The sequence below is a fragment of the Populus trichocarpa genome, chromosome 4, assembly GCF_000002775.5.
Source record: "Populus trichocarpa isolate Nisqually-1 chromosome 4, P.trichocarpa_v4.1, whole genome shotgun sequence".
NCBI lineage: Eukaryota > Viridiplantae > Streptophyta > Magnoliopsida > Malpighiales > Salicaceae > Populus > Populus trichocarpa.
The window spans coordinates 1689632-1708299 of record NC_037288.2 but is presented as its reverse complement, the minus strand read 5'-3'; the positions used below and the strand labels follow the sequence as shown (position 1 = coordinate 1708299).

Sequence of the window (18668 nt, the reverse complement as noted above, 5' to 3'; positions counted from 1 at the left end):
TTTAATAAAAGAAAATACTAATTTTATTATTTTAAATAAAGTATAAATGCATAGTCATTTCCATACTATATTTAGAAATTATGTATTGTTGTTTTAATAACTTTCCTAATTAGAGATAGGATGAATACAAATACTAATAATTAATTTCTTACAAACAAAGTTAATTAAATTACTAATAATTAGCTTTATACGAAAAAGGCATTAAAATCGTTATTAAAATTCCAATTTTAGTTATAAAGATAACAAAATCTCAAGATATTTTAGTTGAATTAAATATTATTGATGTATAATTTAAGTTTTTATATATAGTTATGGATTTTCAATAAAACCATCACTCTTTGCTTCAAACGGGACTTTAGTCACCTACCACCATTCCTGGCTATTTTTTAAGGTAGGTTTTGATTATTGATAGAGACAATAGGAATAGAGTAGGCAAGATATAAAATGAAACACAGATAGAATTTTGTTTAGGAATGATGTATAAAATAAAATAATTATTTTTGTATTTTATTTGGCTATGATAGATAAGACAAAATAAAATATAAAAAAAATCTATTTTACCCTTAATCCTTAATATGTATTTGTATTGTTATCAAACTTATATATTTTAAAAAATAAATTCAATATTTTATTTTATTTTTACTTTAATTTATATTAAGTATTGAAATTAATAATATTATAATAACCCTAATTATAGAGACAATAGGAATAGAGTAGGCAAGATATAAAATGAAACACAGATAGAATTTTGTTTAGTAATGATGTATAAAATAAAATAATTATTTTTGTATTTTATTTGGTTATGATAGATAAGACAAAAAAAATATAAAAAAAAATCTATTTTACCTTTAATTCTTAATATGTATTTGTATTGTTATCAAACTTATATATTTAAAAAAATAAATTCAATATTTTATTTTATTTTTACTTTAATTTATATTAAATATTAAAATTAATAATATTATAATAACCCTAATTATAAAACCACCACTCCAGCTTATAATGACACAACTACAGTCATAACATTCAGTAGAAGCTTTAAAAGTCCTTGAAAATTAAGTTGAGGTCCCGACTGATACTGATGAGAAGCTTTTCTTCAGGGTCGGCCTAGCTAGGACTCAACTTCACAGTCGATTCAAGCAACAGAACAATGGAGCCAGGACTGGAAAAACAAAAGAAAACATTTGAAAAAATGAAAATCTCGCAAGGTTAATTTATGATTCAAAAGGATAAATTAAAATAGAAGAAAGAGTGAAGAAAATGAGTAGGTGAAAGGAATTAACACAGACCTGCCTCACCTATGCACTCTGCAAGAAGCTAGAACAAACCGATTGTGTTTACCAATCAATGATCGTTTTGCCTAAATAATATCTTAACATTTGGTGTGATTCAATGCATGAAAAAGTTTAATGGGAACTTTGCAAAACTTGATGAGAATCAAGATGTTAGAGAAGAGGAGAAAAATGAGGATGGGGTAGCGCTGTAAGAAACCAAAAAAAAACCCTCTTCCAACACATCCCAGCCTCCAAAAAGCCCAATCAAATCCATTCTTAGCCCATAAATATACCCCTTAAAAGCTTGAAGGCCCATCTCTTTTTAACGACTTTCCCTCGTATCTCCAAACTACGAGGGACTAGTATGTAAAACAATAAAATTTTATAACTGTAAACTTTACCAAAAAAAAAAGGGGATCGAAGTATAGATGGATGTTTCCCATGAATTGTGCCACCAAAAAAAAAAACAACCCATCTATAATTATATTTTGCAAAAATAATATTTTCATAATAAAAGATATGCGAGAGCATGCACAATTAATTAAATCCTAACATAAGAAAATATGTCAACACAACTTGAAATGACAAAAATAAAAATACATAAAGTTCAACGATCGAAGCACAGTGTATGCACTGTGAACACCAAACTTGTAATTGCGTGGGAGGGGAGGAGAGAAATCTCTCCTTAACAGCCTGTCATTTTCAGAAGATGGACACTTCCAGATAGTTTACTTGGGGGACTGTTTTAATACCCCTTATAATTGCGTTCATCTGCAGTGAAAAATAATCAACAACAACAATAATAATAAAAATAATCATATCTTGAATCGATTTTTAAATCAAGTTTTAAAATTATAATAATTATTATTTTTATCTATATGTTAACTCAGGTTAACATGTGTTAAACTTTTTAATCGTTGATCTGGACCTTGCCTCGGTTGACCCCCAAGTAGGGTTTTAAAACTACAATAATAATAATTTTTATCCTTACATTATCCCGGGTCAACCCGAGTTGACCCACTTAATCTATGACTAAAGTCTTGCTCCTTGGTTGACCTCCTAATCAAGTTTTTAAAACTATGATAATAACTATTTTTATTTTATATTAACCTGAGTCAACACGAGTTGATCCTCCTAACATGTGACTTGAGCCTTATCCGAAGTCAATTCTTGAGTTAAGTTTTAAAACTATAATAATAATTATTTTTGTTATTATGTTGACCTGGCTCAATGATCAATTCCACTCGTGAACCGAGCCTTGCTTGAGATTGACCACTAAATAGCGTTTTAAAACTATTATCATAACTATTTTTATTCTTATATTGAATCGGGCCAACCCGACTTGTGACCCATGCCTCGACTTTGATATAGGTTTTGCCCCGGATCGACCCCCAAATTAGTAAAACTCTGATAATAATTATTTTTATTTTTACATGTTTTAGTTGGATATTTTAAAATTTGAAGTTTTTTATAAGAATATTTTAAAAATAAAAATAATAAATATTATCTCTGGATTCTGTTTTAAAAGTATAAAAATTAATTTTAAATCTATCTTTAAAAACAAATTTATTTTTATATTTTTATCTTTTAAATCAAATATGTTTATTCACTATTTTCATCGCTTATATCTCACGACAGTTGAGCGTGTTTGGCAGTGTGGTTGCGGGTGCTTTTCAAATAGCTTTTCGTGCCGAAATGCATGCCAATGATGTTTTTTTTATTTTTTAAAAATCATTTTTGACATCAGCACATCAAAACGATCCAAAAAGTACAAACCGCACTTAATTTTAGTAAAAAAAAAAAAAATCAAATTTGGACGAAACGCAGGTACAAACGCAATACCAAACGTTCCAGTTGTCTAGTATACCTGTACCCTTCTCACATGAACCGTAGGGGATAAAACGCAAAAGGGACACCTATGGAAGGGATACCAGACGCCAACATCTTATACATTTTTATTACAAACAAAGAAACCTAAAAATATATTTCCTATTTAATTTTAATAGAGTCTTCGGAAGAGAATAGCTCTCTATATTCTTCAAGATACAATTATCCTCTCTATGACTTTTTTTTATAACAAATATGTATTAATACTCTCTCTCTCTCTCTCTCTCTCTCTCTATATATATATATATATATATATATATATATATATATTCTAAACAGATAATTTTGTATTTAATTTTTTAATATTAAAGTCAAAATTAAGAAGTCTATAAATTGATAAGAATTCTTAATAAATTCAACATCTTTCATCAATATAGCTTATTTTGGGATCCATAAACCTTTTACCCATAGTTATTAGACCCGATCCAGGGTTGACCCGGCCAAGAAGTCAGGACCCCGATTACATAGGTTGACCTAGGTCAACTCGAATCAACCCAGAAAAATTTAAAAAAATATTTGAAGTTTTAATATTTTATATGAAAAAATTATGAAATAATCCATGTGAATATAGGCTATACATGTTATAAATAATGAAGTTTAAAAGATTATTTCTAAAGATTTTTTATCCCACATTGAAAAGATACTATATTAGTATATTATCCTTTTAAGTTGAAGTATTTAATTCAAAAATATGTTTTATCTCATATTGAAAAACAGAACTTTTTTCTTGTGAACATAGAGTATATATATTAAAGGGCTTCAAATCCTACATTGAAAAAATAATAATTTTTTTATGAACATAAAGTATATATATTAAAGGGTTTTAAAATATCCATATTGAAAAAATAAAATATTTTTTAATATTTATATAGTGAACTTTTTAAAAAAGTTAATAACCAACTAAAAATTTTTAAAAAAAATCTTTAGCTAAAAAAAAAAACAAATTCCAAACAAGTTTTATCAAATCTCTAGATCACAAATCAATCTACCAGACTAGTCCAAATTTAATAGCTATGCTCTATTGCTCTTACCTCAATGCAACATTGCTCATCAAGCTTTCGCTGTTGTAAAAATTTCCCCATGCTATCTCCTGTACGAGGATATATTCATTGTTTTTCAAATATCTTTTTTTTTTTTTACATATTTGGAACATTATTTTTTAAAATAATAATTTTCTACATGTGAAGTTAGCAAATACAGTATAAATGGTACTTTTACTGGGTCTGTATAGAAAGGTACAAAAATAAGAACATAAGTGCCTGGAAAAAGTGTTGTACCATGTATGTGCAACGTTATTGGAACATAATATTTTTTCTATTTTTCTTTTTGAGGATATATATATATTTCCATCTTCTGGATATATTTGAATGTTCGACATAAAGCATTCTTGCTTGGTGGTTGAGAAAAGATTTTCCTTCCTTAATACTTTTACAAGTCATTCGAAAATAATTCTCAGGAAGCGAATCAGCCACCAGTATTAGCACAACTATCGGAATCATGCTGAAATTTCTAATTTGGAATTTCTGTTGCTTTGCCGTGGGATTAAGGTATGTATAATGATCATTACTTGCGCAGAACATGTACCGTTATTTCTTCTTTGTGTGTTTTTCTACGTTGGAAAGTTATTTTTCTTTTTTGATGATGTACGAATAGAATTTTTATTACAACATTTAATAATTTTATCGATGTAATTTTTTTATTGGCATAAGATATATATTTTATTGGTAATTAATTTACCAATAAAATTACTGACAGAAACACTCTATCGACAAATCTTTTATCGATAATTTCTTGTTCGTCGGTAAATTCGTTAGTAATAAAAAATATTATTACCGATGGATTTACTGACGGAATAGACGCATTAAAAAAATTACCCGCTTCACTCCTTCAGTATATCCCTCAAAAAATACCATCGGAAATTCCGTCGGTAATTATTTAAAAACATTAAAAAAAATCCATTTTATAAAATTATAAAATAATTAAATTAACATAAATCAACACTCTATAATATATACTCAAAATGCTTGGAAAAAAGAAGAAGAAAATCAACTCAAATAAATAAAACGAAACAATAAATTCAACTAAAAAAATTCATATGAAAAAAATAAAGTTGCGATTGCTAAAAATTTAAAAATCCTATAAATAAATCAACTAAAAATTGATCTCATATGAAAAGAAAAATCTCACAACAACATTCATACAATTATTAAGAACAAAAACAATTAAAAATAAAAAAAAAACAAATATAGTGAAAAAAATCATGAAACAAATCATGAAAAAAGAAGAAAAAAGAAAAATGTTACCTTAATATAGTTGCAAGTGAAGTTAAGAAGAGAAAAAAAAATCCGTAAAACATATTAATAGACATACTCGAGCATGGAGGAGAAGAGAAGAGAAAGAAATAGATATTGATGTTTTTTACACATAGAGAAAAAGAAGAAGTAGAAGAAGACGAATAAGAAATGAGCATGTCTCTTGTGAAATAAGAGGATTCAGGTTTTTTATTGGAACGCGTTAGCGACGGTTTTACCAACGGATAATTAAATATTAATATTTTTTAATTATTTCATTGGTAATTCCGTCTGTAATATTTAATTTAAATTTTTAATTTCATAAAAAGTTTTCAGAAACCGCTAACAATCACCGATGATTTTTCAATCCGTCGGTGATTCTGTCTGTAACATTTAAATGAAAATTTTAAATTAATTGAATTTTTTCAGAAAACCGCCAAATAACACCAACGACTTTTCAATCCGTCAGTGATTTTGTCCGTAGAGAAGAATAATTAACAGTGCAATTAGAAAGTGAACAGTTCTAAAGCTCTCTAGAAAATAACAACGGAATTGTCCGTCGGTGATTCCCTTTTAATTGACATGATGAACAGTGTTCACAGTTTACGTCATTATTTTTTTTTGCTTTGTTTTAATTTTTTCCCACTGTAATTCTGTTGGTAAAAATGATACGTCATTATTTTTTTTTTGCTTTGTTTTAATTTTTTTCCACTGTAATTCCCTCGATATATACCGAGGGAATATTGCCGTCGGTAAAATCCCTCGAAAATATTCTCTCGGTATTTCCATTTGTATTTATTGATTTTCTAGTAGTAGTGTTCTTAATTAGGATTTATGAAGGTAGTAATTATTTAATAATTCACATCTTGAAGTACTTCACTCTCTTTGGCTACCTGATTTATTTTTTCTTTCGTGGTATCTTTAGGTTGATTTTTCATTAACTTCTTCTTTTTAGTGTTATCAAAGATAAGATATCTGCTTTGGAAATTAGAGAATCCTTGAAAATTTTATATCTGATCGTGACCAAATTGAGGTTTGTACTCTAATCCTTTTTTTTAAAAAAAATAATTAACTAATAATAGTATTATTTCATTTTTATGATGAGGAATTATAAATACAACAAAAAAATAGGTGGGATTATATGTTTATATCATCAATTAACCAAGTTGATATATTGTTTTAGTTATTCAGTTAACAACTTTGTGTTGTTGCTCAAGTAGCTAGCATGGAGTTAAGTTTAAAGTCTACTCATAAAGGCCAGCCCAGTATGACTAGATTTTTTTATTGGTTTTTTTTTTATTTTTTTATTTAAAGTTGAGTTTTTATTATTATTTAATATTATTAATTATAGATTGATTTACATGTTTTTTTTATTATATAATAAAATTAAAAAACAATTCAACTAACTAGAGTTCATAACCAAGATCACGAGTTTGGACTTGTCGAATCAACAATGTCACATTGAAGCAATACTCACATAGTTGAATTTAAAACTTGGACCAAGTAAAGAGTCTGGATAACATTTTATAATTTTAAACCATGATATCGAGCTTAATGATATGTTGTTTGTCACTTTTCAACACGAGCTAGATGCATATACCACTTTTTTTTTATTGATACCTTTTTAAATATGTATTTAAAAAAAATATTTCAATACATATTAAATAATTAATTTTATATATATTGGTATAAAAACACGTTAACAATATTTAAATATTCATTCTCTTGTGTTAAAGAAAAAATATCCTACTCGTAATGAAAAAAGTTCAATAGATGCGTCAATACTTTTTTTATAATTATTGATAAATATGATTTTTTATTTATTTAATTAAATATATACATAAAATTTTCAATATATGATTAGGTTTTTTATTTTTACAAAATAGACATTAAGCCTTAATACTGTCTTGTTTTTTATCCCAAAAAAAAAAAATATTTAACCCGTGACGAATTAAGACATCATAACAAATTTATCAAAAAAGAATATCAGACACATTAACATATATTGAAATAATATATTCCCAACCATGCCTGTTGCCGGACACATTAACATAGTGGCAATTTCATTGACAATCACCTCGGTAAGAAACTAGAGACTGTCATCTGATTCACTGAACGATCTGTTGATGAAGACTTGTCAGCTGGAACAATTTTAACAAGAGAAAAGGCTGGCTGCTGTGATTGAGGAAGAGCTATTGGGTCGCTTGCCAATGCTAAATCCACAAATGACATTGTTGGCCTGTCTGCTGGATCCTTCTGCACACATAACAGCCCGATATGCATGCACCTCAAAATCCCTTCTGCTGGGCTTCTTTCCACCAACAAAGGATCCGCAAACTCCATTGCCTTCCCTTCAATCCATAATCTCCATGCCTGTGAATTTGGTTTCATAATATGTCATAACATTACCTGCCAAGATTAAGGGAAAATGTTCAGGGGTAGGGAAAATATTGTACGCACATATGCTAAGAGTGTCTGGCCATGCTCTGTGAGGTAAAAACCACTGCTTCTTTTCCCACTTATGATCTCAAGAAGTATAACACCAAAGCTGAAGACATCCGATTTCACAGAGAATATTCCTTCCATTGCGTACTCTGGAGCCATGTATCCGCTGTTTCACGTGTAAGAAAACCCTAGGAGATTAAAATTACGGATCAAAATCGTCAGAAAACAAGAAAAAAGAAATAGAGGAGAAGAAAGAGGATGTACAATGTTCCTACTACTCTTCTGGTGTTTGCTTTGTTCTGGTTTTCGCCGAAAATTCTAGCCATGCCAAAGTCTGATATCTTGGCAACCATTTCGTGGTCCAGTAGAACATTGCTAGGTTTCAAATCCCGGTGAATGATTCTAAGCCGAGAATCCTCATGTAGATAAAGAAGTCCTCTAGCAATGCCACTAATTATGTTGTAATATGTTTCCCAATCAAGCTGTGCACGTCTTTCGGCATCTGAAATTTGAATAAGAAGAAACTTCAGCCTGTTGCGTCATTTAATTGTTGAAAATGTAAAATTTAAGAATTCAAAGGCAAAATAAATGAATGGAACAGACCAAAGATAAAGATATCAAGGCTTTTGTTAGGCATGAACTCATATATGAGCAGCTTTTCCTCTCCTTCCATGCCACATCCTAACAGTCTCACCAGGTTTCGGTGTTGTAATTTTTCAATTAGAATGAATTCATTCTTGAACTCCTCTAAACCTTGCCATGACTTTATTGAAAGCCTTTTAACAGCTATTTCTTTCACATTTGTTAACACACCCTGAAACAATTTGCAACGAGGAAAATTTTGTGAACTGAAGCAATACTTAACCATGTCAAACTGAATAAAAAACTGGGTTTTCCTTTTAGAGGGATGGACTGCAAAGACAGCTGAATCTCAGTGGATTGTAACAGAGAAGCCCCTTTACAACTTACCTTATAAACATTGCCAAACCCACCTTGTCCAAGCTTATTCGAGTCGGAGAAGTTGTCTGTGGCTGCTCTGATAGTATTTAAGTCCATGAAAGGCAGGTCCTCAGAACTTACCAACTGACCTTCTTCTGTCGTTGTGAACCCTATTGGACTTGCTGATTCCTTTAATAATGTTAGGTGACTTCTTTCCATGTCTGCCAAAAAAAGGAGTTTTAGTACTTTTGAATTCGGATGTAAATTAACCTATTTAATTAAAGTGGACCTGATCACTTGGTTCAGATACCTCTTTGTCTTCTTCTTTTTCGCCTCAGACAGAAAATGGAAGATCCAATGACTATTGTAAGCACCATTGTAGGTATAAACACAATAATTGCCACCATCTTCCAATTACTCCTGCCTTGCAAAGCAAGAATTTGGTAGCATATCATTTAATAATGGAATATAATTCTGGACAATTTGGTACCAATACATTACCTTTCAAAGAATGAATTAATAGTAACAATATCAATCATTAACAATTTGGGTACTTATGAGTAAAGCCAGTATTTGAAAACACCAAGAGTTACTGGTGGTACTGCCCTTTCTTACTAACGTGTAATCAAAACATAACTTCTGCTTGCCGACAGTTTATCAGTAAAAACAAATTCTGTTTACTCACCTTTAGGAGTTGGGAATGTTATCAAGTGACTTGAGGTGTTGTAGTATTTGTACAGCTCAAATCTTACATTGCAATTCCTACTAACAATAATTCCACCTTGCTTCGAAGAACAACATCCCTTGAGATCAATCAAAGCAGAGCTCAAACATTTCTGACACTCATCTTCTCTGATATCTCTAGTGCACTGTACAAGGCCATATATGGTTTCGTTCCTTGAAAACTTGATTTCCCCAGTTTCAAACATGAGCTTTGAACGATTGAGCGCCGCCTCATTTGACAGGTTGTCCACGAGGAACCTTACATTGTCATAGAAATGAACAGGATCTGATACGGATTTATTATGAGATTCCATGTCTGGATACTTCCCGGCATAAACATCCAATGAAGTTATATTCTGAAACGAGTAGTGAATTTGGCATCGTTCATACCATATGATTGCTTCTTTACTTTCGCAATCTTTCAACAGTTTTTGGCTTGCATCTCTCAAACACGTCTGACAAGCACTCGAAGTGATATCTCCCCTACAAAGTGCTTTGCCAGTGACTTTGTCAGGGAATTCACCGATAGCTGTGCTGTTATAGCCGGTTGATGAAGTGATGGAAGGCAAGGTTTCAAGGACAATCTTCACGTTCTTTCCGAATGGGCTTTTCTGATCATAGTCACCATATTCAGTAGTTGAACAAATTTTGAGTAGAGGGTCTGCAAGAACAATGGGAAAGAGCATTGAAAGCAGTACAATTAATAAACACATGGCTAAAAGTGCATGCCTGGTCATAATTATATTTTGGATGAACATCTTAACAAAAATTTAGACAAGACAAGAAATAAAAAGCTAGGATTGAGATGAGTAAAAAATTTATGCAAGGCATTCCATTTACGAAAGCAACTTCTGGCGGCTTTACATAAAAAGATCAATAAAAATCTTCATATTCAAACTTGTAACCTTTTAATCATGAAAACTCTAATATTATACTAAAAAAATCATTTGAAATAGTTAAGGAAAGCTTCAAAATATAATTTATGTTATATTCTTTAATATTTTATAAACAACGACGGAGTATTTTGTTCAAAATCCATAACTTGGATTAATGCTGTGAAATTTTATAAATAGAATTTGATAGCATGAGCGTTTTTTGAAAAGAGTAGTCATGGTTTCATTTCTTATAGAATGATATTACTTACTAAACTCAGAATCTGATATAAAATGACTTCAATTATTAACTTAATTATTAGATGCAGCACTGTTGTTAAGAATATTAGCAGAATATTCAAAAGAGTTTGAATATTGAAAAATATATTCTTAGTTTGAAAAACTCATGCGTTGGAATGTTACAAGTTGTTGTATGTGATCTCCACTAAAATCCCTGACATTTTATATATTTGATTATTCTAGATTATTATTTTTTTAATTTTTATCAAACCATTTCCCTGCTTGAATTAATCTAGATTTTGAATTATTCTCAATTCTTAGTAGGACTATCTAGAAGTGTTTGGACTTTGGAGTGCAGTAGATGATGTATAAAAATAATTTTTTTATTTTTTTAATTAATATATTAAAACAATTTAAAAACACTACAAATATTAATTTAAAATAAAATTTTAATAAAAAAACATGTTACCTCGCGACCCCAAACATCTTTATTTATTTATTTTTTTTAGTTTAATGTAGGTATCCAGGCCAGTTTGCGCACACCTCGACTAATCCCACGGGCCCTGAAGTTAACGACCATGTAAGCCTCCAGTGGCCATCATATGAGCAACCACAAGGCTCGAACCTGAGACCACAAAGGGAACAAACCTCTTGGTCCCAAACTCTTACCACTTCGCCACCACCTAAATGGTTTCCAAACATCTTTATTAATTTTATCTATTGGGACCATTGTACCGGGGCGGATCATTGTACCTGGGGTGGAGCTAGGTGTATTTTACATGGAGATCAAAATTAATATAATAATATATATTATTAAAAATTTTATTTATTTAAATTAAAAAATATTAAATAAAAAAAAATTTAAAATGTTTTCCAGGGGCCGGGCCCCTGGTTGCCTCCTCTGGTTCCGCCTGATTGTATCAATATTGACTTACTTTTTGGTCCTCTTATTAATTAGAAAATATAATCAAGAGTCACACTCAATGCCACGAGTACTGTTCAAACTTATCCACTCAGAATCTCAAATGCTTTTTCGCATATGGTTGCAATTCCCCATTCTGATCTATCTCCACCATCATGTCTCTTTCTTTCTTTGATGTGTCATCAAGGAGCAATATTTTGATTTTTCAAAAAATAATCATGCTTTATGTGATGTTAAATTAATTGTTCTATATTCCATTTATATGGGATATTAAATTTTTTTGCCTAGGATTTTATTTTTTTCAAGATTAATTTAATAGACAAATGGATGAAAAGTGTGTGTGTTTGTGTGTGTGTGTGTGTATAATGCTAGTGAAAGAGTGTCTAAGAGATAGCAATAATGGTGGTGGGTACTTTTATTAATTAAATTATTTTTTTATCATATCTGTTTTTAGTTCAATTTTATTCTTGTATTGTCAAAAGACTGCTATATAATGTTGGCGGAAAAAAAAAAATTTATCATATTTTTTTATTAAAAAATTTTCTTTCTTTGATGATTTTTTTGAATTTTTTCATTCCACCTTTCGGTAATATTGAGATTTTCCATAAATGTTGGAGACGAAATTGAAATTTATACAAAGTGAAAAAAAAGAAAAAAAGATACAGGATCTAATTAATTGAAATAAATTAAAATTTTTAGGTAAAATATAGAAAACATATAAACCCCGAGACAAATTAAAATTTACAAAAAAAAAAACACAATAGAACGCAAAAATTTAACTTTTATTCATTAATTTTTTTTATTTTTCAAAAGGCTATTATAATTATTTAAATAAAAAAAATAGAATACTCTAATAATACAAAATAAGAAAAATTAAAATAAAATGCTAGAGTACTAATTTGCTAATAACTCTTGTCTGGATAAATTAAAGGTAAGAAATTCTAGGAAGCCTTTACAATTAATACAAGATTAGAATAAAGACAAATGTACTTGAAATTATAAAATATACTCTCCGGATTTGAGAAAAACCCGTCCTCTGGTTTATTATAAAAAATTAAAAGTCTCCCTTCGCTATAAAATTGAAAAAATAAGTCATCAAACAATTGACATTCAAGTTACAAGAAAAGAAAGTCCTGTAATGGATGGCTCTTTAATTGTTGGAAAGCCATTAAGATTCTCCTGCCCGCAGGCATTTGCTACTTTACCCGTTGATGGCTACTTCCAGTCTTGCTTACTTTAACAAAGTGCTTTTACCAAAGCGTAGCCACCGTTTAGCACTTTATTCCAGGATTGGTGGTTCTCACCATCCATGTTTCCTAATGGTATTCTAGCCACGTGGTTCGTGCATAATCTCAAAATTTCCTAACGTGGTTCATTGCTCCTAAAATCTTTACATCCCCTTCATTCACTAATATGTTAGCTTCAAAAATAGCTCTAAACTTTTATATTCACTATCGCAATCCAAAGGAATAGATCTACTTCTTAACATCGACATCAAGTTCGACAGGTACGTAAGTATCTTGAACTTTGCAGGGTGAATTCATCATTTCATAATGATTTTTTAGCGGGTCCGGAGGTGATGTTTTCCCAGAAGATCAAAAAGCCGAAATTAAGGTTGGTGTGCGTTTTCCACAAGAAGATCCAATAGCCACCAAGGCTTTCCCATTTCTTGCCTAATCCAGTATTGGCCATCTACTTTTCAAAACTTAATCCATAAAAAGGGATATTGAGATTCTCCTGCTCGCAGGCATTTGCTACTTTACCCGTTGATGGCTCCTTTCAGTCTTACTTACTTTAACGAAGTGCTTTTACCAAAGCGAAGCCACTATTTAGTACTTTATTCCAGGATTGGTGCTTCTCACCAACCATGTTTCCTAATGGTCTATTAGCCACATGGTTCGTGCATAATCTCAAAATTTCCTAACGTGATCTTTACATCCCCTTCATTCACTAATATATTAGCTTCAAAAATAGCTCTATACTTTTAAATTCACTATTGCAAACCAAAGGAATAGATCTACTTGATAACATCGACATCAAGTTCGACAGGCATCTACAGTATCTTGAACTTTGCAGGGCTGAATTCATCATTTCATAGTGATTTTTTTAGCAGGTCCGGAGGTGATGTTTTCCCAAACACACCCAAATTACATGCTCATCATATCTCTGCCCTTTTCCACAAGAAGATCAAAAAGCCGAAAGGTTGGTGTGCGTTTTCCACAAGAAGATCCAATAGCCACCAAGGCTTTCCCATTTCTTGCCCAATCCAGTATTGGCCATCTACTTTTCAGAACTTAATCAATGAACTTAAATTTCAAAAGAAGAAACAAAAGGGATATTCGGATTATCAGAGAAAAGGAAGCTATGCCCCCAACTAAGTTTGAATGTAGACTTTTAAAGTAAGAAATAAAAGATAGACATGTCATTTTCATCCATACTATCCCTATCTATTTTACCTTAAGATAATAACCAAATATTATTAATTAATTACACATGTTCCTTACATGTGCTTTATTAACTAATGAAATTAAAGAGAGAAAAAAACCCACTAAAATCACGCGTGCACTTTATTATTTATATAAGACTAGGATAAAAAAGTAATTGTAAAGTGGGGTCATCCAACTTGGTCGTGTGTAATCCTCCAATTTCATTACATTAATGAATTTCATATGTATATGTGATGCATGAATAATTTGACTTCAATTTGTTAATCATTTTAAACAAAGATTAGATAAAAGGTAACATTGAATTTAAATTATTGACTAAAAAAAGTTTCTTCTCTTGTCTTTGGTACTCTTTTTTTTTTTAATAATTCATACAAAAGAATCCAATACGTGAAAATTGACTTGTTATCAACACAGTATTTGTCTGCCCTTGCTTAGCATCTTCTACCGATACTCAGCACCGACATTACAGTGCACCAGCAGCTTTGTCTTCAACTGTGTAATGCATGCTTTGTCTTCACGGGACAAATTAAGTTGAAATTTCATGGCATGCACAATCTCATCGTGCGATCTGCATGGACTCGGGAGAGGTGAATTAATGTACCTTTTTTAGTTTTGCTTTTTATGTTAAAAAGATACTATAAATAGTTTCCTCTCCCAATTTTTTGCATCCATCAATTGAGTGTGGTTTAGAGAACACTAAGGTGGTGATTGCATTGCGGTAAAACTGTGTTTTTTTAATTGTTTTTAACTACCAAATCAAATATTCAGTATCCACATTCAAAATATTGTAATAAATAATTATATTAAACAAATTTTTTAACAGATAATTGATTTCATTCCATTATTACTCTTTCATACCAATTTTTGCAACTGAGAAACAATGAACGTATTTTGCCCCATCCTATATAGCCGCGGACATACCTAAGAGGGCTTCGTGGTCACACATGCACTTCATTCACCAGCTTCATCAGCTAGGTAAAATATCAGAAACTGTTAAGCCATTGACAGAACAATCATTAGCTTTTGCCTCGTGGTGGTCTGTAAATCTCCCAGCAAAAATGGCCGGCCGTTGAGATTGGGGAAGATCAATTGAGTTGTCACTTTTCAGCATTAAAACAACGGACGACATGGTTGGCCTTTCACTAGCATCTTCTTGGACGCATAATAAACCGATGTGCACGCATCGGGAAAATTCATCAGAGCAGCATGAATCAGCCAACACTGGATCTATCATCTCGAGTTCCTTTCCATTGTTCCATAATTCCCATGCCTGATTCAGGATTCGTAAGTGTATTTAACTAAACATTTTTATCATAGTGTCAAGTAAGTGATTATGTGTATTCTATGCCGAAGAAACTTACATAAGCTAGGAGGCTAGGAGCACGTTTCGATTTGTGGAATCCAGAATTCTTTCTTCCGGTTATGATCTCCAACAGAATAACTCCAAAACTAAAAACATCAGATTTGGTGGAGTAAAGTCCCTCCATTGCATACTCTGGTGCCATGTATCCACTATTCAACAGAAGGGACAGGAAATTTTTAGTAATCCTGGAAAAGTAAAAATCCAACAAGCCCTATGTGCTGTGCTCCAACAGAGGTGGCCCAAAAAACTCCTGACTCGGAAAATTAGTTAGAAAAATGAAACACGGCAAATGATGGATCATGTCATTATGCTTTGTTATATTATTATTGTCTAGGAAATCGGGCAACTAATGAAGTGATTATACTTAGTATACAAAGATAATTCAGGTGAAAATTCACTTACTATGTTCCCACTATCCTAACAGTATTGGCTTCGCCTTCATTAGCTTCCATGATCCTTGCCATTCCGAAGTCAGAAATCTTCGGATTCATGTTATTGTCCAACAAGATATTGCTAGCTTTCAGGTCCCGATGGATGATTCTAAGTCTAGAATCCTCATGGAGATAAAGAGTTCCCTTTGCAATCCCATTTATAATATGAATACGACTTCTCCAACTAAGTTGAGCACCTTTCCTCGGATCTACGTACAGTTAAATCAAAATTGATACGAAATCAAATTATTGCTTGTATTCAGTATTTGAGAAATAAAATTTCAGCATATTGTCTCTGAGATCAATGAATGGAAATTTCTGATTTCAAAACACTAAGAAACTTATTAAAGAGGACTAGTTACCAAAGAGGACCATGTCTAGGCTGTTGTTAGGCATGAATTCATAGACCAGAAGCTTTTCCTCTCCATCAACACAAAAACCGAGAAGCTTAACAAGATTTTTGTGCTGAAGTTTCATGATTAGCAGAACTTCATTTGTAAACTCGTTTTTGCCTTGCTCGGACGAAGCTGAAAGTCTCTTTACTGCTAATTCCTTTCCATCACTCAGTATACCCTTCAAAAATTCACAACAAAGGAATTAGTAAAACCTCCTTCTATCTCTTCTCTAGAGTACTTCGTAAGGTAATTTGAGCTTGAACATAAGATATTGTGATTCATGTTGTTAGCTATTTGGAGACAAGCAATGTCCCACCTCCACTATGTGCTTAGTGGGAATACCTAATCTCCACTTAGCACAAGTGGAGGCAAACGGTGGGCATAAATCATGGCATGATTTATGCCCTTCACTCCTAGCTTAATATATATGTATGCTCAGTGAAGAGCTGTAGTGTTGGTGAGTGAAGAACGCAGAGAAGAGTGAAAACACAGAGAGAAAAACGTGAGAGAGAGAGCTTGAGTTGAGTAGAGAAGATTTTCTCCTCCTCCTTGTTTTGTTGTTTGTATTGTTTCTAAGCTTGATTAATACAAACCAGTAGCTCCGTGGAGTAGGCAAGTTGCCGAACCACGTAAATTTGTGTGTGTTTGAGTTCTGGAATTACCCAACAACTGGTATCAGAGCTTGTTCTTGACAAAGAGGGTGTTTGATCCAAACTCAAAAATCAAAGTTCTCCAAACGTGTTTTTTAACATACCATCGTGTATAGGACAACCGGACGAATCCACTGTTGCAAACCCGGCGAAGCACCGACGTCCTGCATGCCCGCACGCGCCAACACGCGCCGACGCCCAGACTGCCCACGCGCACCAACGCGCCGTACGCGCGCCACGCTCCATCTTCGCCCGGCTTCTGCAAAACGGGTCGGGCTGACCCGCCACGTCAGCACAGCCGTACGGTCCGCGTCCGCGTCACCTGCCACGTCACCTGACACGTCATCTCTGAGTTTTGTTCCGATGTGTCGCAGAAGCTGATATTCTGACACGTGGCTACATCACAACCGTTGAGGGGTTTTGATCCAGTACGACGCAGGATCCAATCAGTTGACACGTGGTTAAATCAGGACCACTATTGAGTAATGATCCAGTGTGACTCAGGCCATCATCTGCTGACACGTGGCTTCATCATAACCGTTACGGAGTTTTGATACGGTGTGACGCAGGACCTAATCTGCTGACACGTGGCTTCATCAGAACCGCTACTGAGGTTTTGATCCGGTGCGACGCAGGCGGTACTCTGGTTGACACGCGGCTGCATCTGCACCGTCCGTTAATTCAAAACTTTGATTGCTAAAATCTGAGCCATCCGAAGTCCGATTGGGGTGATCTCAGTGTCATTTCCAAGGTTGTCGGCTGTTCCGGACACATCTGTAAGGTCAGATTTGGGAAATTCGAATCGGAGAAGTAGTAAAAATGGCAGATGAAATAAAAGCAGCTGGAATTGAAAAATTTGATGGAACAGATTTTGGATATTGGAAAATGCAAATTGAAGACTATTTATATGGGAAGAAACTTCATCTTCCTCTGTTGGGGAGCAAACCAGAAAATATGCCAGAAGAAGATTGGCAACTTCTTGATAGACAGGTTTTGGGCATTATCCGGCTATCCTTATCGAGAAGAGTTGCTCACAATGTTACAAAAGAAAGATCCACTGCAAGACTAATGGAAGCTTTGTCTGGGATGTATGAGAAGCCCTCAGCAAATAACAAAGTGCACCTGATGAAGAAGTTGTTCAACTTGAAGATGGTCGAAAACACTTCTGTGACACAACACCTCAATAACTTTAATACCATCACAAATCAATTATCATCTGTTGAGATTGAGTTTGATGATGAGATTCGTGCACTCATCTTGCTAGCTTCACTTCCAAGCAGTTGGGAAGGCATGAGGACAGCCGTGAGCAATTCAGCTGGAAAATCCAAACTGAAGTATGATGACATTCGAGACTTGATTTTGGCTGAAGAAGTGCGAAGGAAAGACTCGGGTGAAAGTTCAAGCTCAGGATCAGCTCTCAACATCAACACTCGAGGGAGGAGACATGATAGAGGCTTATCCAGAGGCAGATCAAAATCAAGATATAGAAGTAAAAGCAAGTTTGGACCCAGAAAGCAGGTTGAATGTTGGAATTGTGGCAAACCTGGTCATTTCATGAGGAATTGCACAAAACCGAAAAAACCTGAAGCTGACTCTGCAAACGCTACCACAAATGAGGTGCAAGATGCTTTGATTCTTGCTGTGCATAGTCCTGTTGATGATTGGGTTCTTGATTCTGGTGCTTCATTTCACTGTACACCACACCATGAAATGATGCAAAACTATATTGCTGGAGATCACGGTGTAGTCTATCTGGCCGATGGACAACCATTGGATATTGTGGGTTTAG

General features: G+C 32.8%; 2 protein-coding genes and 1 long non-coding RNA gene across 10 annotated transcripts in view; 1 reads left to right on the top strand and 2 right to left on the bottom strand.

The window, feature by feature from the left end:
- The window catches only part of LOC112327363 (cysteine-rich receptor-like protein kinase 15), a 40641-nt gene extending 30203 nt beyond the window's left edge, over positions 1–10438 (bottom strand). For 2 of the 7 annotated variants that reach the window (XR_008058961.1, XM_052452016.1), the window contains exons 1-5: positions 9522–10434; positions 9147–9260; positions 8867–9057; positions 8501–8711; positions 8162–8399 (exon numbers count right to left, since the gene is read on the bottom strand). Coding sequence is in view for 5 of the 7 variants with exons in the window: in XM_052452016.1 (XP_052307976.1) it covers positions 8162–8399; positions 8501–8711; positions 8867–9057; positions 9147–9260; positions 9522–10317 (1550 nt within the window). In the remaining 2 variants the exon portion in view is untranslated. Of the gene's footprint in view, positions 1–7403; positions 7826–7855; positions 8086–8161; positions 8400–8500; positions 8712–8866; positions 9058–9146; positions 9261–9521 lie in introns of those variants that run through there. The other 5 variants (XM_024600188.2, XR_008058960.1, XM_052452015.1 and 2 more) reach the window with 5 other exon arrangements.
- Positions 1–18668, top strand: part of LOC127905181 (uncharacterized) — a 47553-nt gene that overhangs the window by 24145 nt on the left and 4740 nt on the right. The window lies entirely within an intron of this gene.
- Positions 1–18668, bottom strand: part of LOC18097410 (cysteine-rich receptor-like protein kinase 10) — a 50152-nt gene that overhangs the window by 26745 nt on the left and 4739 nt on the right. The window contains exons 4-7 of one of the 2 annotated variants that reach the window (XM_024600189.2): positions 16197–16407; positions 15806–16043; positions 15402–15552; positions 14824–15310 (exon numbers count right to left, since the gene is read on the bottom strand). The exons of the other annotated variant lie outside the window; for it this stretch is intronic. Of the exons in view, the coding sequence (XP_024455957.2) occupies positions 15008–15310; positions 15402–15552; positions 15806–16043; positions 16197–16407 (903 nt within the window). The 3' untranslated portion in view covers positions 14824–15007. Of the gene's footprint in view, positions 1–14823; positions 15311–15401; positions 15553–15805; positions 16044–16196; positions 16408–18668 lie in introns of those variants that run through there. 2 annotated transcript variants of the gene reach the window in all.